General features: G+C 48.0%; 5 protein-coding genes across 6 annotated transcripts; 4 read left to right on the top strand and 1 right to left on the bottom strand.

Annotated features, from left to right (window-relative positions):
- Positions 1-379: 379 nt before the first annotated feature.
- On the top strand, positions 380-3,940 carry LOC120658563 (GDSL esterase/lipase ACHE). Its single transcript, XM_039936828.1, has 5 exons — positions 380-734; positions 2,473-2,685; positions 2,776-2,945; positions 3,079-3,349; positions 3,457-3,940. The coding sequence occupies exons 1-5, from the start codon at positions 461-463 to the stop codon at positions 3,720-3,722; spliced, it is 1,194 nt and encodes a 397-aa protein (XP_039792762.1). The 5' UTR covers positions 380-460; the 3' UTR covers positions 3,723-3,940.
- Positions 3,941-5,611: 1,671 nt separating this feature from the next.
- On the top strand, positions 5,612-6,877 carry LOC120658570 (caffeic acid 3-O-methyltransferase-like). Its single transcript, XM_039936835.1, has 2 exons — positions 5,612-6,045; positions 6,150-6,877. The coding sequence occupies exons 1-2, from the start codon at positions 5,612-5,614 to the stop codon at positions 6,823-6,825; spliced, it is 1,110 nt and encodes a 369-aa protein (XP_039792769.1). The 3' UTR covers positions 6,826-6,877.
- Positions 6,878-12,982: 6,105 nt separating this feature from the next.
- Positions 12,983-16,401, top strand: LOC120658565 (A-kinase anchor protein 17A-like). 2 transcript variants are annotated; one of them, XM_039936830.1, is made up of 5 exons: positions 12,986-13,581; positions 13,660-13,804; positions 14,643-14,802; positions 15,564-15,743; positions 16,086-16,401. In XM_039936830.1, the coding sequence occupies exons 1-5, from the start codon at positions 13,062-13,064 to the stop codon at positions 16,089-16,091; spliced, it is 1,011 nt and encodes a 336-aa protein (XP_039792764.1). In that variant the 5' UTR covers positions 12,986-13,061; the 3' UTR covers positions 16,092-16,401. The 2 variants fall into 2 exon arrangements, with proteins under 2 accessions (XP_039792765.1, XP_039792764.1); XM_039936831.1 differs by lacking the exon at positions 16,086-16,401 and having other exon boundaries at positions 12,983-13,581; positions 15,568-15,737.
- A 591-nt stretch (positions 16,402-16,992) lies between these two features.
- LOC120658601 lies at positions 16,993-18,074 on the bottom strand. Its single transcript, XM_039936873.1, has one exon. The coding sequence runs from the start codon at positions 18,027-18,029 to the stop codon at positions 17,214-17,216; it is 816 nt and encodes a 271-aa protein (XP_039792807.1). The 5' UTR covers positions 18,030-18,074; the 3' UTR covers positions 16,993-17,213.
- A 3,252-nt stretch (positions 18,075-21,326) lies between these two features.
- LOC120658634 (NADH dehydrogenase [ubiquinone] iron-sulfur protein 4, mitochondrial-like) lies at positions 21,327-26,812 on the top strand. Its single transcript, XM_039936906.1, has 5 exons — positions 21,327-21,606; positions 22,789-22,877; positions 23,899-24,028; positions 24,978-25,007; positions 26,488-26,812. The coding sequence occupies exons 1-5, from the start codon at positions 21,442-21,444 to the stop codon at positions 26,545-26,547; spliced, it is 474 nt and encodes a 157-aa protein (XP_039792840.1). The 5' UTR covers positions 21,327-21,441; the 3' UTR covers positions 26,548-26,812.
- Positions 26,813-26,975: the final 163 nt, after the last annotated feature.

The following is a 26,975-nucleotide window of genomic DNA, read 5'->3' as shown; positions in this document are numbered from 1 at the left end:
GCTCTAAGGGCCTGGGGGCAAGCGGCTGTTGGGGGGGGTGGGACCGTGGGAGGAAATGGATGAGGTTTAGGGTTTGGGATGGCTGGTGTCTCTTATATATTCGCATTGGATCAGGCTGAATTGGGATGCAAATTGGGCTATGAAATGGGCTTGCATACATGCTAATATGACTATTGACTCGGGTAAAAAAAACTCATGGGTTCATGGGTTCGGGTTGTACAGTTCCAAACCCGTGCCCGCAAACCTGATGAATCTAACTTTTGACTCGTTAGCATATCCGCGGGTTGAAAAGTGATTAGACCCGTACCTTAATAGAGTAAAAACCCATCAAATTTCGGATAGCTGTTGCCAACCCTACTTCCTACTCGCCCCACCGCTGCGCCACCGCCACCCGCGCCCCAGCCCTCACTCTCGCTCTCGCTATCTCACACAGCACGCGCGCGCAAAGAAACGAGGGGAAATGGCCACGGCCACGGCCGCTACCGGGGCGGCTAGGACAGCCGCGCTGCTGCTGCTCGCGCTCGCGCTGGCGCTGGCGCCGCGGGCCTCCGGGGCCGCGGGCGCGGGCGGCGGGGACTGCCACTTCCCCGCCATCTTCAACTTCGGCGACTCCAACTCCGACACCGGCGGCCTCTCGTCGCTCTTCGGCGCCGCGCCGCCGCCCAACGGCCGCACCTTCTTCGGCATGCCCGCCGGCCGCTACTGCGACGGCCGCCTCGTCATCGACTTCATCGGTACGTGCACGTTCACCGGCTCCCCCGAAGGCTCGAACCGTTCGGCGACCTAGTGGCTGGCAGCCGGCTGACAGGAGCTGCGGAACCCGCCGCCATGGACCCATGGTCATGGTCTCCGGCTCTCCGCGCTGTGCGCGCGTGTTTTTACCGTGCACTCCTTACTTTTCACGTACTCGCCTCTCCTTCATGATTGCACGCTGCGCTCCGGGACCCATCGACCCATACAGCCAACCAGAACCTACCGCCCTCACTTGCCGGGACCAGTAAATGCGGTGTTAATTCGTCCGGCCGCCCTTCGTGCAATTGGAGAGAAAATTGTGGAAAGAAAATGTTCATGCATTGCATATTTGCATAGCAGTAACTTTAGTACATCAAATTATCGCGTTCCGATCTTATCTGTTCCTCCTCACCGCTGGAACACGACGACGACGAAGCAAACAGACAAAGATTGCTGCTTGATCCCTCACGCCAACCCATGTTGGTCACGAACTCCATGTAGAAGCAGCCAAGCCAACCCTGACCCTGAAACGACGGGTTCCCAGACCTGGGCCGGCATGGCCGTGGCGGTGCCTCTCTATTCGAGCTCATACATGTCAGGGTGTGCAGCCGTGCTTAGGGCAATGATGATTCCCATCCCCGTCTCCATCCAACACGTGAACGCGCGGGGATCATTGTTTATAGCTGCGTGCTGACACGATCTTAGTTTTATCCCAAACAATCTGACAAAAAGTTCAGTGATTCGCGTAAAGCATCTTCAGCTTACGGTCGAGTGGCGCTGACATGCTGTTGGGAGATACATTCAGTGGAGATCTCCTGTTGATCTGCACAACGAGAATGGGAATGTCGGTATTCCTTGGGTTTTACAACTTTTGGGATGCTGATTTTGGGTAAGGACAGAAAGAAGCATTAGCTTGGGTGTGTTTAGATCTCTTTGCATTTTTGCGTTTTTGAAAAGGAATCTTTAATATTTGAAGTATTAAATGTAGACTAATCACAAAACTAATTACAGATCTCGTCTATAAACAACGAGACGAATCTAATGAGCCTAATTAATCTATCATTAGAGCATATTTACTGTAGCATTAATGTAGCAATTTAGTGCCTAATCACGTCATAGTTAGGCTCATTAGATTCGTCTCGCGATTTACAGTCCATTTGTGTAATGCGATTTATTTTTTGACTACATTTAGTACACCATGCAAGCGATTTATAAATTTTTTGCATTTTGCATTTTGGGATCTAAATAAGCCTTATTCAGATAGGTACGTCGAAATATAGTGGGGGCAAACTGGCACGAATGGGGAATGATCGGGGAATCGGATTTGGGTTGCAGTGGAGGAATATCAAATATGGATGCTTCACTTTAAAGATTCTGATCAGAGTTGAAGGATAAAGGGTGACAGTAGCCTTTTTTTTTCTTTTGGTATAGTCCTATGGTTGGGGGAAACAGCACTGGAATATGAGCACACAGTGTATGTTTGTGCTCAATCTTTTGACAACTTGAAGTGTTTTGGCCAAATTGATGTACATCACAACTTGTGAGGAGTGGCAATTAGTAACATCAGGTTTTTTGTGATTCATGATATGTGGTTACTAACTGGCACTTACTGATTACGGAGTTTCAGGCTTTCAGCCATACTATATGCTTAAACTGAAAGTGTTGAGACAGTTACCATTTATCAAATGGAAAAATGACACTGCTCGCTATGCTATTTATCCTTTTTGTTTGCAAATGCAGCTGAAAGCCTGGGAATACCTCACCTCAGTGCGTACCTCAACTCTATCGGAAGCAACTTCACACAGGGAGCCAATTTTGCGACAGCCGGCTCGTCAATCAGACGGCAGAATACATCGCTGCTCCTCTCTGGTTTCAGCCCCATTTCCTTGGACGTGCAGTCCTGGGAATTTGAGCAATTCATCAACAGAAGCGAATACGTCTATAACAACGAAGGTACCATTTCAAACTCAATAATCTTTTCTTTCTTGTATAGCCTTTTTTTAAGGAAACATTAGCATTTCTGATCCAGTTAACTACATGTAGGCGGTATCTACAGGGAGCTCCTGCCAAGGGCAGAATACTTCTCCCAGGCTCTTTACACCTTCGACATTGGCCAGAACGACATCACCTCGAGCTACTTTGTTAACAACAGCACTGCAGAAGTCGAAGCCATAATCCCTGATCTGATGGAGAGGCTCACATCTATAATCCAGGTGCATTGCAGCTCTCAGAACACGAACCACAAACTGAATTGCATTCATTGCTGTTTGACAGAGGTCGCCCACACACCTGTACATGGATGCTCTCTGCTAAATGTTAATTACTTGAATCTATGCAAACATGCAGTTTGTGTACGCACGCGGAGGAAGGTACTTCTGGATCCATAACACGGGGCCGCTCGGCTGCCTGCCCTACGCGCTGCTCCACCGTCCTGACCTCGCGGCTCCCATGGACGGCGCCGGCTGCTCCGTCACCTACAACAAGGTCGCGCAGCTCTTCAACCTCAGGCTGAAGGAGACCGTGGCGAGCCTCCGGAAGACGCACCCTGATGCCGCGTTCACCTACGTCGACGTGTACACCGCCAAGTACAAGCTGATCAGCGAGGCCAAGAAGCTCGGTAAGGCGCCATCGCCCCGGCCGATAAACAAAACCAGTGCATAGCCTCTGAACATTGGGCTCGTGGAAACCTCATCTGCTGGTGTTGTATGTAAATATGTTATGCAGGCTTTAACGACCCTCTGCTGGCCTGCTGCGGCCATGGCGGCCGGTACAACTTCGACCTGAGCATCGGCTGCGGCGGGAAGAAGCAGGTGAACGGGACGTGGGTGATGGTTGGGAATTCCTGCGAGGTGCCCTCCAAGAGGGTGAGCTGGGACGGCGTGCACTTCACCGAGGCCGCCAACAAGTTCGTGTTCGACCAGATCGTCGCCGGCGCGCTGTCGGACCCGCCTGTGCCGCTGAAGCGAGCATGCCAGAGCAAAGGGCGATGAACCCGACGTGTGTCACTACTAGGGCTGGCTACGCTGCTGCAGCAGCTGCTGCTGCTTCTTGCTGTGTGAGTGTACAATTGGGGGAGCACGCGTGCTCGAGGATGGGGTATATTGACTCACTTGGAATAAGGGAAATGGAAATCGCATCGATGAGCGTCGTTGCCCCACCCACAATAGGATGTTCAGGAAACATTAGCATACATGGATTTTGCTGTTGACATACGAGATGCGGGAAGAGCCTGCTTGGCTGGCTATTAAAATGTAAAACATATCTGGTGCAAACCACAACTTCGTAAAAATTCGTGCAAACCACGGCAAAAAAGTCATCTAAATTCACCAAAACAATCACACATGTAGATGATATGATGATACACAATCTTATAAAATATCTTGTCCAAACTCGACTTTATTTGTGAGATATAAAAATAACAAATTTCTAACAAATCATCTGGACAGCTTTCTGATTTGAAATTTGTTATTTTTATTAGAAATTTGTTATTTTTATATCTCACAAACAAAGTCGAGTTTGGACAAGATATTTTACAAGATTGTGTATCATCATATCATCTACATGTGTGATTTTTTGGTAAATTTAAACGATTTTTTTGCTGTGGTTTGCACGAGTTTTCACAAAGGCCATGGTTTGCACTAGATACATTCCCATTAAAATGTAAGCGTAACAAAACGTGGGCATGATAATCTTTTTTTTTACGAAAATCTTGGTAATTTTAGAATAACACTTTAGTTAGGTGGGTTACTTTTAGATTCCAACTAAACGAGTGCCAAATTTTCTAGGTTTATCTAAATTTTGGTTGGGCAGATTTTAGGCAAGTCCGTTTTTAGGCCCATGCGACCGCACTGGATCCCCAAATTTTAGGGACCCAGTATATTAGGTATAGTTATATTGTAGGTTTTATTTTAATTGTTTTTTAGCCCAATGCGAAACAAACTGTGGCCCAAATATGTCACAAAAGAGGAAACATGCGCTCGATCGTTGTGTTTCTTTCCAATTCACATATCGTAGCGCGATCGTTTTCGCTTCTGCCGTCACCGCTCGCCAGGCATGAGGCGAGTCGCGATGTTTGCACTTCCGCCTTCCCAATTTCGCTAGGCACTCGCATGCCGCAGCACCCAGGCGTTCCACTCGCGTGGCCTGGCGCCCTAGCTGGTGCAGTGGCTGTGTTTGCCGGCGTCAGTTTGATTGAGAAGGTAAGCCGCAAAGTGCAAGCAAGGGCCAAGGGCCCTAGTTCATAGTTTCACACAGGGTCTACGGATTTGTCGGTATAGCCCTGATTTTAGCACTCAACTAATCAGATTCACAATATCACCCTGACTTCTTGCTACACACCTTGCGGTACATGTCCTCACGGGTCAGGTTGTCCACCATGGAGCAGGGTTGTAGAATCTTCGTGTCCATCAGTCTATGGTCCCTGCAATATTCCAATTTTCCCAAAGCATTCTAGTAGAGAATGAAAGGAAATCTTGTTATGTTTTGCAAAAAAAAATTATATATTTGCATATGCTGCAACCAAATCATGCCACCTGTTTATTCACTTTCGTTGTAAATCCAAAAACTTCGTCTCCTCTAGTCCTCTGCCATCTCCAATTCTCCACCCCCTTCTTCGTCTCCCCCCTGGTCAGCAACTTATTAGGATATTTGAGCGAAACAAAAAAAAAATCGTATGGGAGAAGTGGTCAAATTCTACATTACTATGCATGTAGACGATTGTTCATTATAAGCGTTAGTTTTGCATGTAGATGCAAGGTGCGGAGTGCAACCCGTTCTAAGAAAACCTCCAGTTTTCTCGGTAACTACTTCCATCGATCGCTGCTAGCCACTCGGTCCTCTCACCGTCGCCGGCAGCTCGCGGCCATCGAACCGGCCGGCCATGGGGACCGCCACCGCCGACATGGCCGCAGTAGCGGACGAGGAGGCGTGTCTGTACGCGTTGCAGCTGGCGTCGTCGTCCATCCTCCCCATGACGCTCAAGAGCGCCATCGAGCTGGGCCTGCTCGACGTCCTGGAGGCCGCCCGTAAGACTGCGGGAGGAGGCCCCGCCGCGACGCTGGCACCCGAGGAGGTGGTGGCGCGGCTGCCCGTCGCGCCCAAGAACCCCGACGCGCCGGCCATGGTGGACCGCATGCTGCGGCTGCTGGCCTCCTACGACGTGGTGAGGTGCCAGGTGGAGGAGGGGGAGGACGGCAAGCTGTCGCGGCGGTACGGCGCCGCGCCGGTGTGCAAGTGGCTCACGCCCAACGAGGACGGCGTTTCCATGGCCGCGCTCGCTCTCATGAACCAGGACAAGGTCCTAATGGAGAGCTGGTCGGTGATCAGCTGCTTTGCTTTCAATTTTCCACGCGCTCATAAACCAACTTGTTAATTTCACGCCTTGACAAAAAAAAATTCTCGAACAATTCCTGTGTCAGGTACTATTTGAAGGACGCAGTGCTGGAGGGCGGCATCGCGTTCAACAAGGCGTACGGCATGTCGGCGTTCGAATACCACGGCACGGACCCGCGCTTCAACCGCGTCTTCAACGAGGGCATGAAGAACAACTCCGTCATCATCACCAAGAAGCTTCTAGAATCCTACACCGGCTTCGAGGGCATCGGCACCCTCGTCGACGTCGGGGGTGGCGTCGGCGCCACCATCCATGCCATCACCTCCCGCTACCCGCACATCAAGGGGATCAACTTCGACCTCCCCCACGTCATCTCCGACGCGCCACCACCGTTCCCGGGCGTGGAGCACGTCGGCGGCGACATGTTCAAGTCGGTGCCCTCCGGCGACGCCGTCTTCATGAAGTGGATCCTCCACGACTGGAGCGACGCCCACTGCGCGACGTTGCTCAAGAACTGCTACGACGCGCTGCCGGCACACGGCAAGGTGATCGTCGTCGAGTGCATCCTGCCCAAGAACCCAGAGGCCATACCCAAGACGCAGGTCATGTTCCACGCCGACATGATCATGCTCGCGCACAACCCCGGCGGCAAGGAGCGGTATGAAAGGGAGTTCGAGGAGCTCGTCCGCGGCGTCGGGTTCAAGGGCATCAAGGCGACCTACATCTACGCCAACACATGGGCCATTGAGTTCACCAAGTAGATATTGTGCTTGTGCCTGCACTTTTTCGATGAATGGGTCTTCGTCATTTTGTTGCCTGATACGAAAGCCACCATTAAAATTTCAAATTTGAGGATGTTTGTTTCTAAGTGCTAAATTTTAGCACTAGTCTATCCAAACAGGAGTGTTAATATGGTAGGCTAAATTTTAGTTAACATTAAAAAACTTTAGTATGATCGGGCGTCCTGGCTGTCTAAAATCTAGGCGCCTAAAATTTGAGAGAACTTCGAGGGATGAACATGAACCACCAGTGAGCTCGTCCTTCGTGTTTGACTGTTTGGGGGTGGGCCGGCGGGGTTAAGACTGTCCGCACTCGTCATACTCTAAATTCATTCTCTAAATAGAATATTCTGTCATGGTCATCCAGATTCTCTTCTCTATATCCAGTTCTCCCGCAGCCATCCATCCTCTATATCTCTCCTCTATACCAACTACCAGCCACAGAACCCACATGTCAGAATTTTTTTTTACTTTTTTTACCCACCGACGCCCCCCTTCTCCCTCTCCGCCCCCTCTCTCCTCTCTTCCTCTGCCCCTCGGCATGCGCCCCCAGCTCCGCTCCGGCGCGGCGGCGTCCGCGCCCTCCCTCGGCCTCTCTCCCTCGACCGCACGTGGAGGCAAGCAGGAAGGATCCTCCCCGGCCGGCGCCCCTCCGCTCTCCCCCCGGCCTCCCACCGTGCTCCGCGCGGAAGTCGAGATCCGCAGAGTTCGGCTGGCGGCACGCGGGCGGCGCGCGCGGCCGCGGCGGGGGCGGCGGAGGTCGACCTCCATCCTGCTGCGGCGTGCGGCCGCGACCGGCGGGCGAGCGGCCACGGCCGGCGAGCGCGTGCGTGGGCGGCGGGCAAGCGCGCGCGGGGGCGGCCGCGGTGGGGGCGTGCGCGCGGGAGGGCGGCAAGCAGCGGGGGCGGCGGAGGTCGACCTCCATGGTGCTGCAGTGAGCGGCGGGCCGGGCGGCTCTGCTCCTCCACATGCGCCGTGGCGGCTCTGCTCCTCCTCCCCCACCCTCCCATGCACGCTGGGCCGCTGCTCCCTCCACGCGCGCCGCCCGCGGCGGCGGAGCTCCAGCTCGCGCGGGCGCCAGCTGCGGTGGCGGCGGGGGCAGGGGCTCCGGCCTCGGGCGCGAGGCGGTGTCGGAAGGCCGTGAGGGGCGTTGGTGGCCTCGGGGTGGCGGCGGAAGCTCGCGCGAGGCGCGGTGGCTCCCCTTCCTTTTCCACTCCGGCGGCTTCCTCTGTGCGGCGGTAGCCTCGCCATCGTCGCCGACCGCCGCCTACCTCATCTTCTCCACCGCGGCCATCCTCTCTCTGTCCCCTTTCCTACTCTCTCTTCCTCCCGGCGGGCGGCACGACGGCGTGTGCGCGGCGAGCGGAGGCCCGGGTGCGGTGGGTGGTCCGGGTTGAGGCGCGAGCGGAGACATGGTGGGGCCGCGCTCGGCGTAGCGGACGCTTGCTACATCGCTACATTTGGCGGAGAGAAACTCGTTCGCTATGATAGCGGCTGCTTTGGCGTATCCCGCTGCGGCGTTTTTTCCCGTTAAAAACGTGCGCTAAGCAAGCGTAGCAGATGGGTAACGGATGCCAGTGCAGAGAGCCTAAGGCTGTCCGCACTCGTCATACTCTAAATAGAATATTCCGTCCTGGTCATCCAGATTCTCTTCTCTATATCCAGTTCTCCCGCAGCCATTCATCCTCTATATCTCTCCTCTATACCAACTACCAGCCACGGAACCCACATGTCAGATTTTTTTTACTTTTTTTACCCACTGACGCCCCCCTTCTCCCTCTCCGCCCCCTCTCTCCTCTCTTCCTCTGCCCCTCGGCATGCGCCCCCAGCTCCACTCCGGCGCGGCGGCGTCCGCGCCCTCCCTCAGCCTCCCTTCCTCGACCGCGCGCGGAGGCAAGCTGGAAGGATCCTCCCCAGCCGGCGCCCCTCCTCTCTCCCCTCGGCCTCCCACCGTGCTCCGCACGGAAGTCGAGCGGCCGCGGCCACGGCGGGGCATGCGCGCACGCGGGCAGCGAGTAGCGGGGGCGGCGGAGGTCGACCTCCATGCTGCTGCGGCGTGCGGCCGCAGCCGGCGAGCGAGCGGCCACGGCCAGCGAGCACGTGCGTGGGCGGCGGGCAAGCGCGCACAGGGGCGGCCGCGGTGGGGGCGTGCGCTCGCGGGCGGTGAGCAGCTGGAGCGGCGGAGGTCGACCTCCATGGTGCTGCAGCGGGCGGCGGGCAGGACGGCTCTGCTCCTCCGAGCGCGCCAGGAGGCTCTGCTCCTCCTTCCCCCTCCCTCCCATGCGCGACGGGCCGTTGCACCCTCCGCGCGCGCCGGCCGCAGCGGCGGAGCTCCAGCTCGCGCGGGCGCCAGCTGCGGTGGCGGCGGGGGCAGGGGCTCCAGCCTCGGGGTGGCGGCGGAAGCTCGCGCGAGGCGCGGCGGCTCCCCTTCCTTTTCCACTCCGGCAACTTCCTCTGTGCGGCGGTAGCCTCGCCATCGTCGCCGACCGCCGCCTACCTCATCTTCTCCGCCGCGGCCATCCTCTCTCTGTCCCCTTTCCTACTCTCTCTTCCTCCCGGCGGGCGGCAGGACGACACGTGCGCGGCAAGCGGAGGCCCGGGTGCGGCGGGTGGTCCAGGTCGAGGCGCGAGCGGAGACATGGTGGGGCCGCGCCCGGCGTAGCGGACGCCCGCTACATCGCTACATTTGGCGGAGAGAAACTCGTTCGCTATGGTAGCGGCCGCTTTGGCGTATCCCGCTGCGGCGTTTTTCCCATTAAAAACGTACGCTAAGCAAGCGTAGCGGATGGGTAACGGATGCCAGTGCAGAGAGCGTCAGAGTCTACCGAACCAGTGTCTCTATTCTCTACTCCATGGTTTAAAACGGGTCTGTCAGAAGCTGGAGGAGCAACGGAGAAGGCGAGCAGAGCGGCGAGCCAAGGGAAAGTGGACGGAAAAAAATTCGGTGGAGACGGTATGCAACCAGGCTTCCGGGCATACCGTCCTCCGATGTCGTCCACTGGAGATCCTACGGTGTCTTCGGGAGGGCTCCGCATCTGGGCTTATAGCGCCTCGGCTTCAGGCTTTCGCACGGCAGCCATCCTCGCTCGGCTCGACCTCGTCATCGTCGAGCCACATGAAGCGATGGAGGTAGGTGCCAGTTTGCGTGCTGACGGCCTCCGGCGTGAGCGCGGTGGTTCTTGGGGTGGCCGCAGTTGAGCGCCGGCGACATGGCAGCCTCCCCGCAAAGCTAGCTCCCTGCGCCGCGTGTGGCTAGCAGCGCCTCGTCTCGTCTCAAGATTCTTCAGTCTCAAGATTCTTCAGAGAACGAAGAAATTTCAGCAGAAAATGCAAAGATTCTAAGGGAGGAGGGAGCACATGGAGATGTTCTTGTTGCAGCAGCTTGAATTCTTCAGTCTGTGGAGGTTGAGTTTGCAACCTGCTGATCAAGAGGGAGTAGTACTCGCTGCTTTTCGTTCATGGTCGGATTCTTCAGAAAACCAACGCGTCGTTCTGAATAATTCAGGGTCCAAGCTAAACAGTGTCGCAAGTAGAATCCAGCGCAACAATTGGAGCATGATGAAGAGGATCGGAGCAGTTGCGCGGACGCACGGCCGGACGTCGCCGTGCCATCGGAGCAGTTGCGTTGCCGCGCCGCTGGCACCGACGCAGTTGTGCGATAGCAGATGCGTTTGCAAACCCTCAGTCAGTTGAATGATATTTTTCTCGGTCGGTTATGGAAGTCGATTGCTAGAAGGATCGTTGGTCAGGAGCCGAGTCGTGTTCTCACGCTTCGTAGGAGGCTAGGAGCCGATGCATGCAGCTTCCTCCAAACATGTGGGAGCTAGATTCTTAGCAATCGTCGGATGGAAGGCCTCTCCACGCGTACGACATCGGAGGACGGTATGCACGGAAGCCTAGTTGCATACCATCTCCACCGAATTTTTTTTCCAAGTGGACGACATCGGTGTGGTGTGGACGACAGAAGATGAAGTTGGTTAGTGTGAGGCCGGCAGTGGCCAGTGGGAGCGGAGCCGCTGGGGACAACGGCAGGGTGGTGGAGGTGTCAGCTCCGTAGATGACAATGCATAATACGGAGTAGTTAGATCCTCTTTGGTTCTATAAGGCAGGTGACTTTTAAGTCAGCTGACTAAAATTCAATGGCTTATAAGTTTAGTACGTTTGGTTGTATGTAACTTATGAGCTTTCCTGAATCCCTCCCTCCAGGTCCATCCGCCGGCCCCCTCTTCTCTCTCATTCCACCGGCGTAGCGGCCGAGGAGCTTCAGCCTCTGCCTTCTCGCCGTGCCCCTCCACCGGCTGAGCGGCCGAAGGGCTACGACCTCCGCCTCCTCGCCGCGGCCCTCCACTGGCGAGCGGTGGTCGAATCCGCACCCTCCCTCCCTCTCAAACCATTCTCTCTCTCCCCACGCCGTGTCGTGCCGCTCCCACACCGCCTCCTGGGTGCTGGCGAGCCGCGCTGCACCGCCCCCAAGCTTGTGCCTCCTCCGACACGGATCCGCTCGCCCTCCTTCGCCTTCGCGCGCGCAGATTCGAGCTCGCGCAGCGCGCGGCGTCCGGATCTAGGGCGAGGAGCGGTGGCGGATCCGAGAGCGGCGCGCGGCGGCCGAATCTGGGGCGAGAAGCGGTGGCGGCGACGAGATGGGGAGCGAGGGGTGCGAGGGCGCGTGGTGCCGATAGGGTCGGGTGTGGGTCCCACGCAGAAAATGTGTGGGTCCCATGCGGAAAAGGGGGGAAGAGGGTGACTTATAAGTTTTAAACAAGGGTGTACCAACTTATTGCTTATAAGTCCGATGACTTAATAAGTTAGTACTGTTTGGCAAAATAAATCACTTTTTTTCACATTTCAGCTTATAAGCAAGTGACTTAGTTGGAACCAAACAAGGCCTTATTTTCTACAGTTTTGTAGAACATTATCTGTGTCATCAGATGACAAAGAGACAACGAGCCATGGTTCCATCCCTAATGTGTGCGGGTGGATCATGCGTTGAAGGTTTAAGAAGACGGGTCCGGAAACTTACGCTCGGTCCGACTTCTACTCCACACTTCACAACTTTTTCTTTCTTTTTTTCTTTTCCCCTTTCGCTTCACTCCTTCCGCTTCCCCTTTCGCTTCACTCCCTTTCTTGTGCGTGCCGCTGGGACTTAGGAGCGGAGGTGATGGCTGGGTGGAGCGCGGCGATTGAGCCTGTTCGGCTGATCGGTTCTCGGCTTGTCACGGCTTGTTTCGGCTTATTTACTCTCACATAATACTATTCATTCTATCAGCCAAATACTATTCATCAGATCAGCCGAATACCATTGTGGTGGGGAGGCGCGGCAGGGCGACGGTGGGGATGCATGGTGGCAGGTTGGCGGCGAGGAGGCAATAGGGAGGCACAGCGGTGGGCCGACGGCGGGGTGGCAGCAGCGGGCGGTGACGGTGAGCTCCCAAGATTACTTTTTTCTTGTTTTGATGGATCTTTTTACAAAAACCTTTTTACCTTGAACTTTTTTATGCGACTGTTTTTCTTCAATTTTTTTTCTCATATCTTTCCCTTTCAAATTTTTCTTATTAATTTTTTTTGCATTTGCCTCAAATCTTTTCCCTTTAAATTTTTTCTCTGAAAAATATTTATCAGAAAATGACATAAAAGTTATTAAAAAGAAAAAATTGGTTGGAATATGGCCTGGTCGGGGTAGGAGATGAAATAGAGCAGTCAGCCATGCTTTCTTGCCTAAAAAAATAAAAAAAATCAAACATGAGTTAAATAGCATCACTCATACTTCATTTTTTTAATATTGTCATATGATACATAATTCGCATCTCATTTTCGGTCAGGTGAGTGATGTTTTGAAACCTTAGATCTATGCAATTAGCCAAAAATGTATGTGCTGAATCAAAGAGACTCAATTCTTGATGCTCCAATATAAGGAACCTACCCAAACTATGTGAGTAAACATGAATGAACCAAGACACTCTCATAGTGCTCGTCCAACTCATCCTTGGACCAATAAATTCCTAATTGAAGTATAATACTATTTACTTCAATTAGGAACAGTCTCGCTAACTTTGGCTTTGATTATGTCTGCGCTGGTTCAAATCATGAGCGTTGATTTTAGATCTTGCCACCATCGGACCATCCCCTCCGACCTCCTCGGTCAAGTCCCGTCTACCCAGCCCGGAAGCCGTACTCAAAACCCCAGACCGGCAGGCGCCGCCGCGACCCGCCACGCCGCCATGCCCGCCGCCGCGGCGCTCCGGGCGACTGAACCGCTGCTCCTCCCGAGCGGGCTTTCTCTCTCGCCGCGCCTCAAGCTTCTTCTCACCTTCTTCCGCGCCGACCTCACCGTCCGCCCCCTCGACGAGTGGCAGCTCAAGTCCGCACTCCTCGCCTTCCTTCGCGACCCGCCTCTCTCGCTCCCGCTCCTCCCTGACTCCGACCTCTCCGTGCACCGCCTCCCCGACCTCCAGAAGCGTCGCCGCGAGGAACCTGTTGCATCTGGCGTCCTCCACGTCCGCGACCTCTCCTTCCTCCGCCCCCGCAAGGGCGATGGCGAGGCCGATGGGATGACCGCGGAACAGGAGGAGGAGAAGTACATCGAGTGGCGGAGCTCCCTGGTCGAGAAGCTCGAAGGCATCGAGCTCAACCTGGAGGGAGTCAAGTTCCGGATGACAGTCGAGATCCCGCCGTCCGATGACTTCAGGGTGATGAAGAAATCGTGGGAGAATTTCTACTCCTCCGAGCTACTCAATAGCAGTATGAACTGGTTCCTGTGTTGTATTTCTTTGGTATTCCCTGCTAGGTGGAGTTGGGATTGACATTTGCTGGTATCAGGGAACCCGGTGAGGAAGATAGCAAAAAGGCCGGACACGATTGTTGTCCGTGGTGTGCCGTCCAGGTGGTTTGCAGAAATAAGAGTATCATCCAAGCCATCTACGCTGGTCACGCACACAATTTTCTCAGCACTTGGTAAAATAAGGTGGGTTTTGGTGTTCTCTGAGTTTGTTTGGCTCATAATTCAGTGCCTGCGTTTTCACTGTTTATCTAGTTCTTGTTTTTTTTTGTCAATAGGCTACAGATCAAATGAATTAGTGATATAAAAAATGGAAGCTGCCAAAGCCTGAAGGCATCAAAACTAAATGGACATGATCTGCATTTGGCCTCTTATAGAAATCTAAAACGCCGTTACTCCTTATTCGATTCAATTTTGTCCGTCTCAACAGCTTCTTCTTTTGTTTGTAGAACAACATTATTCTCATGTGTCTTATGTTATCCAGAAAAGTGCACAGTGCTACTGAATTGATACGCATAGGATATCTAAGTTTAGCAGGTAGCTTCCTCAATGTGTTAGTGTTAGTTCATTTTCACATATTGTTTTCTATACAGTGGTACTGGTAGTATGATACTTCACATGTACATCAGCAAATATAAATTTGTGATGATTATAATCATTTATGAAGCATATTTCTAGATCATAATTAGAAAAGAAATTACAGAAACAGCTCAATTAGTATATTACTTCTCAATAAGCTGACAAGCTTGCCCTTCACAAAATGATTTCCTGTGATTTGGCTTCATTGAAGCTATGGTACTGAGATCCTTCGATCTTCATATTTCATTAGTATCTGTATTCATATAATTTTTTTCCCTTACTAACGTTGAAGGTACTTTGTATCCGTAGAGCTTTTTCTTTAATAGCCCTCAAGGTACTATGATAATTTTTTCTCTGTTAATACTAGATTCTGCAGTACATTTTACTGTCCATGTACTTATTTGGCCTAGTACTTTCTTGCAACACTCTTCCATCCAAATGACAGGACCCTAAATATTGCAAATGATGATGAGTTAGAAGCAAAAGAAGATGTCTCTACTAAGGAGCTCATATCTGGACTCAATTGCAAAGTTTGGGTGCAATTTGAGAACTACGATGACTTCCATGATGCAATGAAGGCGTTATGTGGACGTTCTTTAGAGAAGGTAATTTTTTTTCAGTTATCTATCATTTTTCAATGCTTCCTTCTTATTAGGGGACATAATGTAGCAATATGACAAATTGGCAACATTTGCTTCACCATTTTATTTGTGGTACCTAAGTTGATTCATCATTCCATAAGGATTGATTAGCAGTTTACAGTTGTCTACCAGCAGTGATTTTGTGTGGATGTTTCATGGCATGTGCCCTTCTCAAGTTCTCAACTTCTCATGCGTGACATTAATCACATAACCTTCTCAAATAGTGCTAGATATTATCTACCTTTGTTACTTTATGTCTGGTGAACCCTGTGGAGAACCATTTCATGATCTTGAAAATGCCTATCTTTGTACTGCATAAACTGAAAAGCTAGTGAGCCATAGTAGCATGTACTAATTAGAGTACAGATATCTTAAATTAGCCAAGGATGGATATCACGGCACAAGAAGCTCAAAAATGCTTATACCTATTGTAACCATTGGTTAGAAGTATTTGTATGATGATTGACATCTGCAACAGTTGTCAGGAACTGCTCATTTCCTTGCATATACAGCTCTAGCAAGTGTTATCTGAGAGCCTTTTGAAGGAACAAATTTCATTCTACCTTGGCACGCATTTAAAGTGATAACTTCACTTTTCTAGAACACTTAAAGTGACCTACATGTTTGCAATACTGTTTCTTTTTAGAATTGATTCAAGACATCTAATGATCGTTTGTATTCTGTATTTTTGGAAATATATTGAGATCTTTAGTCTGTTTCTGAAGGAAGGATCACGGTTGAAAGTAGACTATGACGTGACCTGGGACCGCGAAGGTTTCTTCCGTATTGCTCAGTATGAGCCTGCTCATAGCAGGTTAGGTGAGAGGGATGCATCAGCATCAGTTCATGGCCGGAAGAAACATTACACTTCCCGAATCGAGTCAGATCATAGGAAGAGATTTAGGGTAAGTCACCAGATCAAGTCTTCTATTTAAAGTCTCTAGTCTTCTGTGGTATGTGTTGTCTGCTTCAGCGAAACATTGTGTGCATGGTAGTTGGTAGCTGCCAAATTTATCTGTCGGTCTAACTTTTCATGGTTCTAGTAAAATCACCACCTGCTCTGTTAATTGTCTGTAAAATACTTTCATTTCAAATTCTTGGTCAATATATCCTGATGCTAGGCATCGTTGTTTGAAGTTTATCTTGCCAATTTCATTGGGTTTCATTTCAAATATGATGTATTTATTCCTTTTGTCTCTATGTTCTCAAAAGTTTTTAACATGCTGTTTCCCTTCGTTTTGATTCAGGATTGATGACGCAAGAGTATGGTATGAGCAACACTGTTATTCCATGAGGAGAGGGAAACGGCTGTTCTGTACCATTGTATTGCTTCATTCTCAGATTTCTTTTTTTTCCTCCTTTCATTGTCAATTAACCTAACAGAAAAATCATTCTGATAGTTACTGATCTGTAGTTATGACTATCAGTATTGTGCTGGTTAATACCCAGAGGGCAGAGAGCGCAACAAAACACAACAGTTTTTTCTTGTCTAAGAATTTGATAGATTGAGGACCGGTGGCGCAGCCCATGCTCCTTGATCAGTGACAATTGCATCTGAGTTCAGAGTATTGAATGATAAGAAATAAGAATTGGGATGGATAAGCCTACACGTGCGCTCTTAACGGCAGATAGGGTACAGCCACAGCCCACAGGTGGAGCTTTCTAGATACCAGAACTGCAGTCTCTGGTTCGGATAACCTCTTTCGTGTGTAGAGGATGAGATGTTTTCTCTGACGCAAGGCTAAGATCCCTGTCTGCAATAGGTTCCCACTGAAGTCTATAATTTGGGATTGGTGTCGAGAACGTGTCTCGTGGAATAACGGTGCAGATGTGGCAGGTGCATATCCATCGACTTGCTTTGAATCTTCTCGTCTAGAATGTCAACCAGGTTGTATATTTCCAACTTCCAAGCATCTAGAAGTACACATGCCTGACTTTTTTTTTCACGCGCCCTTCTTCCCGCACATGCAGTGTTGCAAAAAATCTAGAAGTTCTTCTTAGATGGATCATGCGTACAACGGCAGGCGAATGAGTGGAAAAAAGGACAATATGTCCACGGCAAAAGAGACATACTGTTATGATCTGAATGAATCAGAATTCATACAAAGATGATCGAGATAAGAGCAGGCTGAACTTTGTGGGATATCCATGATGTGGTATCAAGAGTTATTTGAAATTTACTCCGAATGACCCTTTATGAACACTTTGTGGGGGTAGCCACACGAAGAAGGGGCTAATTTACATATTTTTACAGGCACGAAAAAAAGGTAAATCAACTCTAAAAAAGGATGAAAGATAACCTGGAAAAATTGATCTTTCTAGCCACCCAACTACACAAAATTTACAAACTATACAGCACAAGACATCCCTGCAAATCACCCCTTCTTTCGATGTGCATGGCTTCTTGGTGAAATCATCTCATGAGCAGCACCAGAACTGTTCTTCTTGCCATGCGGAGGCAGCGCCACAGCGAGTTTGTCGCCGGTCTTGTTGACAACATCCTTGCGGACCTTCAGCGCCGGCGATCCCGTCGCGCCCAGGGCTCCCTCCCCGCTCAAGACCGGCAAGAGATACCACCAAATGGAGGTGCAGCAGATGGAGAACACCCTCCCGAACACCACGAGGCTTAGCAGCAGCAGCGCCATGACCAGCGGCCAGTAGTGGCACGGCCTCACCTTCCTTTCCCAGGCCCAGGACCACCTCACGCCGCTGGCCTTACTCTTCTTCGCCGGCACAGCTGCCTTCGTCGGCGGCGCCACCGCCGCGGCGGCAACGTGGGCGGCCTTAGCGGGGTCTTCCTTGGGGTTGGCAGGCTCCGTGGGCGGCGTCGACGACCGCGAGGTCGGCTTGCTCTGCCTCTTCTTGGCGTCGGCAGCCTGCTCCTCCTCGTGCGGGAGCTTGACGACGATGGGCACCCAGCCCTTGGCCTCGGACTGCACGAACCGGACCATGATGTGGCCGGCGTCGACATCCGAGCCGACGCGCTGCAGGATCTTCTCCTTCTTGGACTCGAGCTCGGACAGGACGGTGGAGAACTTGTGCAGCCCCCGCGAAGCGTAGGGGTTGTCCTTCCCCTTGGTCTTGCCGCCCGCCTTCTTCGCCTTCGCCGCGGCGTCCGGCTTCCCGCCGGCGCCCTCCTCCTTGTCGACGTCCCTGAAGCTACCCGTGCCGCAGAACAACATTTCTCGCATACAGTTTACGACTCGCCGTGTCAGGGGCGACCGAGACTTTTTATAAAGAGGCCGGCCGTTGGTGCAGCACAGCAAGATTGAGCAGCTGCTTGTGGTTTCGTCACGCCTTGCCATCCGTGCTGAGTCGCTCGTCCGGTCTCTGGGGCGACCCGGCCGCGTGATGATAGCCGCTCGGCAGATCTTGCTTGGTCAACCGTGGAGGGCCCAAACACTATTCAATTCACTTCCATGGCTTGTTTTCCACGTTTGACTTGGTGAATTCGTTGTTTTCATTAGCATATGCAGGAATTTTCCAGGAGCGTGACCTAGCTATATGACGAGTCTCTTATGATTCTGCCTTGCCCAAGCAGACCAAGGCGTGCATCTCTTTGTACCGTTAACTTCTTACTATTGGTCACCCATCGAACTCATCCAACCGACTGGATGCTCAATTGCTGATGATTTGAATTTGTTTTCAACAAGACACATACTATATTCTATCTCTATTAGTATTTTATTAGAGAGATTGAGCCAGCATATACCTTGAGATTAATAAAATCACCACGGACGTATTGAGTTGGAGAACCTAACAGCCTGGATTTGAAATTATATTCTGCGGTATTTGTATGTAAGGTGAGTCTGTGTGTTTAGGTATAGTAATGCGTACGGTCTTTAGTCTCAGTACAAGATCAGTGAGATGAAGCACGGATCCAAAATTAAATGGTTGTCAGGACAAAACTGCCCCAACTTGCATTTAGCCGAAGTAGCCACTGATTGGCCACACTGGTTTATTTCACGAGTGGCACGAGGGCGCAGCATCACTTTCACGATTTCCCAACGGCGGTGCTGGCCAGTGACTACTCACCTAAATTTTCTGCTCATGCACAGGTTTAGGATTTAGGATGCTGTTGACCTGCAGCCAGCCAAGGTTTGATTGCTGCCCAAGGCGTGGACTCTGAGCTAGCCCCGGCTTAGTTAAATCATCACGCCTCGCAAATCCGTGTGTGTTTGAACGGGTCGAAAGCGCGTGTGTGGCTCTTCCATGTGGCCTCGGCGTCAGGTCAAATGGAACACATGGAACATGTGTGAACAAGATCTCGATCGAGTTCCTGAGCTGAAATCAGCGATCTGGATTTCCGTTGCGGTTAGGCTAACGAATCCTGTCGTTTCCGTGACGTGTATAGGATGAAAAATTGTCTGTCTGAAGAACAGTCGGAAACCTCGCACGGAAGCGGTGACAGTAACTGAAGAATGATGGCGGCTACAGCCTACGGATTAGCGTGTCTGCGTGTGCAAGTACGCAACACGCAGGGAAAAATCACTGGGCGATCGATCGAGTTGGCGAGACTGTCACGTCGGCTTGCATCTGCCTGCGACCCGCGAGAAAACGAGGCTAGGATCTCGATTAGCATGGGCCAGTGGCGGAGGATGAAGCTAATTGAGTAATTGTAGGGGGCCGATTTCAGAAAGCAAGTGAAATTCAATTCAACAGTTCAGAAATAACGGTTATATATGCAATATATTATAGATATAATTGGTCATATATGACAAAATACAAATGACTATGATAATTCACAAGTAACATAGGGAAATTCTACCGAGGCAAGGGGGGTGCCTCTACTAGGCTCTGCCCCTGACGAGGGCTGAGGTGGCTGATGGATCCTGCCATTTTGATTAAAATGGAATTCGGTGAGCCCGCCGATTGCAACAAATTGATGATTAGGACGGTTCCGGTTTCTTGCAGCTCAGGGCGGATTTGATTGTTTCAAACCTTCTTCTCGACGGACTGTGTGTCCGCAGGACTCGGTGACTCACGAGCGAAGAGTGTATGCAGATAAGGTTGTGTCGCTTCTTCTTTTTTTTTTTTTTTGCAGTGACTAGGTTTTTTTTTTATAAAAAAATTGGACTGACTAGCAGGTAGACTGCGTGGCAGCAATACATCATATGTGTGTGCAGAAAAACTATAAACAATTGCTTGTCAAACTAGTGGCCATGCAAGGTCCAGAAATGAGAAATCCACTGCTCTATTGCAAATAAGTGACGCTTTTATTTGTCTGAAGTCTACCCTTTCTTTATTTCCAAATCACTTCTTATGACATTAAGTTTGAATATTTGGACCGTGGTTCACTTCTGCTACGTGGTCCATTCATACTTAACAAAAAAGAGTGGTGAAAATTTTAGTTTTGGCACTGTGTTATCGTTACTTATTCGTGACTGGATACACTATTAGCCAGGGCCCAAATGATCCCCCCGCATTAAAAATGTCATCCACATCCACTTTCCCACCGGCCCAACACCACAGGCATGACATATTCTCAAGGAAAAAGTCTCATGTACCTTCTTAAACTATAGATCGAGTTTACGTTTCCACCTTGAACTCGAAAACAAGATATTTTACCTCCTCGAACTCGCGAAACTGAACATATGACATCCCTAGGTGGTTTTTCTTAGTTGTTTTCCTTTTTTTATGTTTAACTTGGATAAATCTTTGAAAAATCATAGTAAATAACAAAAAAATCACAAAATAGAAAATAAATTTTGTTGGACTCCACATGAGTAGATCTATGCAAATAAATATATGATATGATATAATTTACTAAAAAAATAATTTTAATTTTAGATATATACTTTTTCTATAATTAATTCATATCTACATTTTATGTGGTCCAATTATGGTGAAATTTTTATGGTGGTCTAATAATTAAATTATTGATCTATAGTAAAAATTTCATACTCTTGTATGCCTAAGTTATAAATTGAAGAGTTTAATTCCAAGCTATACCAGACTCTTCAGTTTGTCAATAATAAATGATCCAATGATCATGAAATTTTTACTGCAGATTAAGAATATAATTACTAGCTCTCCATAAAAATTTCACCCTAATTGGACCAATAAAGATGTAGATATCAATTAATTGTAGAAAAATTATATATTTAAAATTAAAAATAATTTTTTTACTCAACTATATCTTACAATATATTCAATGCATAGATCTAATCTTTTGGAGTCCAACAAAATTTAGTTTTACTTTTTACGATTTTATTGTGATTTACTATGATTTTTCAAAGATTCATCCAAAATAAATATAAAAGGAAAAAAGGAAAACCACTGAGAAAACCACCCAGAGAGGTCTCATTTCTGGTTTTGCAAGTTCGAGGAGGCAAAATATCCGGTTTTCGAGTTCAAGGTGGAAACCTAAACTCGACCTATACTCGAAGGAGGTAAATAAGACTTTTTTCTATTCTCAAAGGCATAGCCCAGTGTACTGTATTGGGCGAGCCCAATATCCAACAACTCTGGGCTAAAAGGCCCAAGACCAAACCCTTTCCGTCCTCATTCTCTCGACCCGACCAGATCGCTGACTCGCAGGCCGCCTCTCCTCTGCCTCCTCCTTTCCCCTCCACCTCCTCTACGGTGTACGGCTCCGACGAGATGGCCGCCCCGCTCCGGCGGAGCCTCCCTTCCCTCGGCCGCGCGCTCCTCTCGCCGGCGCCGGTGCGGATGGTCTCCGCGGAGGCCTCCGACGCCCTGGTCGAGATCAAACCGGGGGAGATCGGGATGGTCTCCGGCATCCCCGAGGAGCACCTCCGCCGTAAGGTAACGCCCAGCATCCATTACCCTCGTGTTTTTTGTCTGAGAAATGCTAGTCGCCTGAACCGATGCGGGCGCCTTGGGGAATGTTTTGGACTCAAGATGGGGGACGCTGGGACGGGATCCATGTATTGGTTGTCGTTGGAGTTTGAGTGGATAGAGATGGGAAATCGTTTTTTATGTTCTCTTATGGATTGGTTTGAAGTTCGACCTAAGGAATGTATGGAAGATTGGGGGTTTCCCTGTGGTGTCGACTCAGTTCAATTCCTTTCTACATGGACCTTTTGTGACAGGAATTTGCGTTTTTATGCATATGCTTCTAGAAGTATTTGTGATGAAAAAGGGCAGGTGCGGGTCAGTAAAGTGAACATCTTCAGAGCTTAGATTATGCTGGGTGGATGTTTGTTGTCCAATTTTCAGCAGGATAGGTACAAAATAGCTGCAGGGTTAGTTACACATTTAAACCAAGACGCAACAAACCTGAGCTTGTGAAATCAATCTTGAGATAAAATATCAGAACCAGAGTTCGATCTTATAGGAAGAAGTTCACTTAATGAACACTATAATTTTGTTGCCCAGGCCTAGTATCTTCTAATAAAAAAGTATTACTATTTTGTTTCATGCTTTTATTATGTACCACTGTTTTTGTTCGATTGACTTTGAGACTAAATATTCCAATCTTTATCAATATACTGACCATCACACAAGCTGGAGACCCAGATAAGAGATAAATGACCGCAGTTATTGTAATTGGAGCATTGACTGGTGATCGAAGCAATTTTCCCATTTCACTGGTCCCATACTACGGATTAAATGTTTTTGCATGACAAGTGACAAGCATGCCAGGCCCTATTTGTTGCATCGTGTGCGGAATGCAAACAGTAGGTTAGCACTTAGCAGTTGGAAATCTCTCGTCCCCTCCAGAAGGCAATAAATTGTTATTTTCCAATTTAGTTGGAAAATGCTTTGTTAATTCTGGTCCATACTAAGCATGGATTCGTTTTCCTTTTTTTTTTCTTGGATCGAACTGCAGTGCTGTCTGGTCACTTTGAACAGATATTTGTGTGAACTGCTGATGTGTACTGGCTTTAGTTCTTGTATAATATGTGCATTTTGGCTACTGTGTATGTTTCAGTTTTCTTTTTTTTTTTGTTCAGAACTGGTGAGCTTATCCTTGTGAATTGTCAGGTTGTAATTTATTCACCTGCTAGGACTGCATCCCAGCAAGGTTCAGGCAAAGTCGGGAGGTGGAAAATTAACTTTTTGTCAACCCAAAAGTATGCTTCTTGTTCTGCTTTTTTTATCCCTTTTTGTTGTCTTTGAATTAATCATATCTAAGGCTTTATCGCTGTGAGATCGGCTACCTTAATAGATATTGAGTGAAAACAAGCCTCCTCCTGTAAACATACTTCGATTTATATTCTGATGTAATTAGTTATAAATGTATAGGTGCTAATACCCAGGGCCAGGCACCCATAAGATTCAGAATACCTTTATCTTACAGTTACATGTTACCCACTTCCAATTGTTGATGTACTGCTAAAGTGCCTTTTTTGAATCACTTAGTATCACACTATCACTACAAAATTGCATGGCCTCTAGATGGAATGAGAGTATACCCAAAGATTAGTGCTACTTTTCTACTATTACTATACAACTCAACACCTTATTGCAATTTTCAATTGTTATGGAGAGGCTTTGCTTTCTCTCTCTGGTATTCTTATTAATTACTGGAACTTCAGTGACATCACACAGTTCTGAAATATGTCAATAATCGAATTGTTTTATTATGCCTTCCAGCCATTTTCCCTTGACATTATATTTTTGTGTCCTGACATCAAGTAGTAAAGACTGGAGGGAGTATTATTATTATTATTATTATTACTATTATTATTATTCTGGGGTTAAGTGCCATGGTTTTGGTTTCCCACTACTCACAAACTCGTACAATCATAGATGTGTGATGATTTTCACCCTTAGAAACTGCATTACAGCACTAGCGTCTGTTTGGTGTAAATATGTAATGATGGGTTCGTGCTCATCATATGGTAATATCTCTGTAAAATTGTGTGACTGCAACATGCCTCTTGACCGGTGCGCCAGATGCTGGTCCAGAGACCGCATATAATGCATATTTGTATAGGTTCCTTGGAAAGCATCATAACTTACTTAATTTTACAACTGCAAATGAAGTAATTGGCCAACTACTGCAGTTGTCTTATCCTTCTCTCATCAATAAAAGCCCCTTCCCCCCTTGTCCTTTTTTGACAAATTTATTGCCATTTGAATTCATGATAGGTGGGAGAACCCGTTGATGGGGTGGACATCTACTGGGGATCCATATGCTAATGTTGGTGAAGCAGGACTTGCGTTCGACAGTGCGGAGTCAGCAAAGGCATTTGCTGAAAAACATGGATGGAATTATGTGGTGGGTCTTGTTTTTCCTTATAGATAATGGCATAATGGTGGCTTGGAAAATTAGAATGCTCTATTTGGGACTGCTACTTCAGAACTATTTGGAATGGTTGAAGCAAGGCTTGAATGGCACTTTTTTAGCTTTGGGGTTTTACATTTTTTTAACCTTATAGTTAAAATTTGAGGAAGCAATTGTAGTGTTCTGACGCTTAAGTGTCCAACGTAATTGTGATGGTAGACAAACTAGACCAGTTCAGGGTTCATATATTGAAGTACAGATGGACATGGACTTCAAAGGTGATCATTGCATATAATTTCGGTTTCCAGTTATAGTGAGTTTTGTTGGTGGTGTTAATTTCTAAATAATAGCTAGTAGATATTGATTTCAGTCTGCTAGTGGAACATGAGGTTGTTGACAATATCTGGTGTGAACTTTATTTAGTCCAAAACATGTTACTACCAGCTATTTTCTCAATTTAGTTTTGAATTGTTTTTCAATACAAATTATTTGCTTGTAGTTTTGTATCTGTGCTGCTTATATTAAAGTTCTATCTTTTCAAGATTTAAACATTAAACACTAAAGCTTCATTTGATGTATGGCACTATGACCTGGTAATAATATTAGGAATATGGAGTCCTTTACATATACCTTACTAGAGTTCTTTCCTTATACACCTATATATTGCCCCCATGGGGGATATAATTCGATACAAGTTCTATTGGTAAGAGATAATCATTCTAAAAACCTACTGTGTAATTTCCAATTCTTCTGGCACTTTTAGCGTTGATGTTGAATATTCATAGTGTTTGATTTTATTTATGAAGCAGGCTGAAGTCATATTTCTGTTTCTGGTGTGTGTTTTTAGATATGTTCACCTTTGGGCATAGTTGAAGTATCCAATAATTCGAAATGAACCTTTAAATACATGACTCTGTACTTACATTACCTCTTTGTTTTGCAGGTTCGGAAACGCCATACACCTCTTTTGAAGGTCTGTATGTCTCACCTCATATCCTTAATTGACTTTGTTAGCTTTTCTTTTACCATGCATATAGATCTTACAATGTTTGTCTTGGTGCATCTTCTTGAATGCTTATCTTGCAGCTCTATATTGTTGACAGGCATCTTTCTTTCTTTCTTTTTTCTGTTGCTTCAGTGCAGTACCAACCCGTACAACTATATATTCTATCATAGGGACTGCAGTATATGTTATTTTCAATGTATGCTTCATCATACTTGTAATAGGTAGAGTCTGCTGATGATGGTAGCACTTGACTGATTTGTTGAGTTCACATTTTGCATGGTCAAAAGTAGTTCGAGTCCTTCAATGTTTGTCAGAATTGAGAAGTCAGAGGTTGGCAAAAGCCAAATTTGGCATCAATATTGTAGATACATTGAATGTGTGTGAAGTGTGAACTAGGAACAATGGCAAGTGGTCTACCATCCACATCGACTCTTAAGCCCTATTGTTTGTTAGCAGGTTATGGATAAGGACAAGCTGGTTGCTGCTAGCTGCCATATAGGTTGAATCTATGTGTCTGTTGATGGCTTGATGCAATGTGACCGCTGTTTTGGCAGTTTTTTCATGGTGCATGCATTCTTACATATAGTACTGCTTAGAATTAGACTTGCTATCCCCAAGCCCAGCTATTTTTTGCTTTGGCATTTGCGGTATATGTTGGACACTCTGTTGTGCTAGGATCTAGAAATAACCAGTAGTGAGCAAATTACAACAACAAAACACAAATACATCTGATAATGTGATAAACTCTGCAAAGCTCTAGATTGAGAAGCAGTCAGTGAATTGCTACAGCCAAACAGAAATAAGATTGGAGTATCAAAGTTATATCCGCATGTGTGTGGAATACCCTGAAAGTTTGACAGTAAGCCAATAATCCTTCTACCTAGTATGCTGGTCAAGTCTGATCCAATTATTTGATGCAACGTGCAAGCTTTTGGTTTGTAGTGACCGTACGGGCGCAGGTCCAATCTGGTGATGGAACTGGCTCATTACCAGTAGTCTTTGTTTGACTGGACTTTTGCTTTTGTTACGGCTGCCAGGGGCGAGCTGTACTTTATGGTGAGTTTAAGGTAGTACAGTTGCAAGAATTAAACTAACTTTGTTTGAAATATAAGAATTAAGCTAATTTCTAACCAGTGCTGGACCAGATTCGGAAAATTTCAAAGTAGTATATCTATTTAAATCTTTTTAGAAACGATTAGATTGCTAGCACTCGCTCTGTTTCATTCTATTATATTTTGATCATTGATGTCTAAGGAGATACCTTTTGTCTAGCCAGTTGCATTTTGTGTGTGTGTCATCTTTGAGATACATGTTGCACACCTGGCACGTGTGATTTTGTGTTAATAGTATAATTTAGCAAGTTTGGCGTTAATATATCTGCCGTCCAGGTCGGTAGCGTTTTAATTGGCTTGGTTGTGACTAATCGGATTGTTTTTCGCCCATGCAGCCCAAGGCTTACGCAGAGAACTTCAAGTGGAGAGGTCCCCCGAAGCCGGAGCAAGCTTGAGCTCTAGACCTCTAGTCTGTGACTGTGAGCCTGACATTCAGACGATGTTGTTCTCCTCCTGGACTGCTTTTGCTTTCATCAGTATCCGTTGTGAAGTAAGAGCGAGAACATGCCTCGATTAAACTTGTAATAAGCATGCGCTGCAATCAAACAAAATACATATCATTCCAAAATGTTTGTTCAAGGATGTCCCTGTATTTCAATCCCCTGTGGTTGCCTGGTTGGTCATATTGGGAAGAAGACAACATGCCATTTATTTGTTAAATAATTTCTTTTTCTTTTTCTGAAAAGTACTGCAGCGCTGTTATGTCATGGAGTATTGTTGACACACGATTTTTTTTCTTTTGCGTCAACAAGTATAAGATGGAAGCAAATAACTTCTACAAGAGGTTGTGTACTGCAGAGTAAAGATAACCAAAGACACTCAA

The sequence above is a fragment of the Panicum virgatum genome, chromosome 2N (assembly GCF_016808335.1).
Source record: "Panicum virgatum strain AP13 chromosome 2N, P.virgatum_v5, whole genome shotgun sequence".
Classification (NCBI taxonomy): domain Eukaryota; kingdom Viridiplantae; phylum Streptophyta; class Magnoliopsida; order Poales; family Poaceae; genus Panicum; species Panicum virgatum.
The sequence above is the reverse complement of the archived record's forward strand: the minus strand, read 5'-3'. Positions and strand labels throughout refer to the sequence as shown.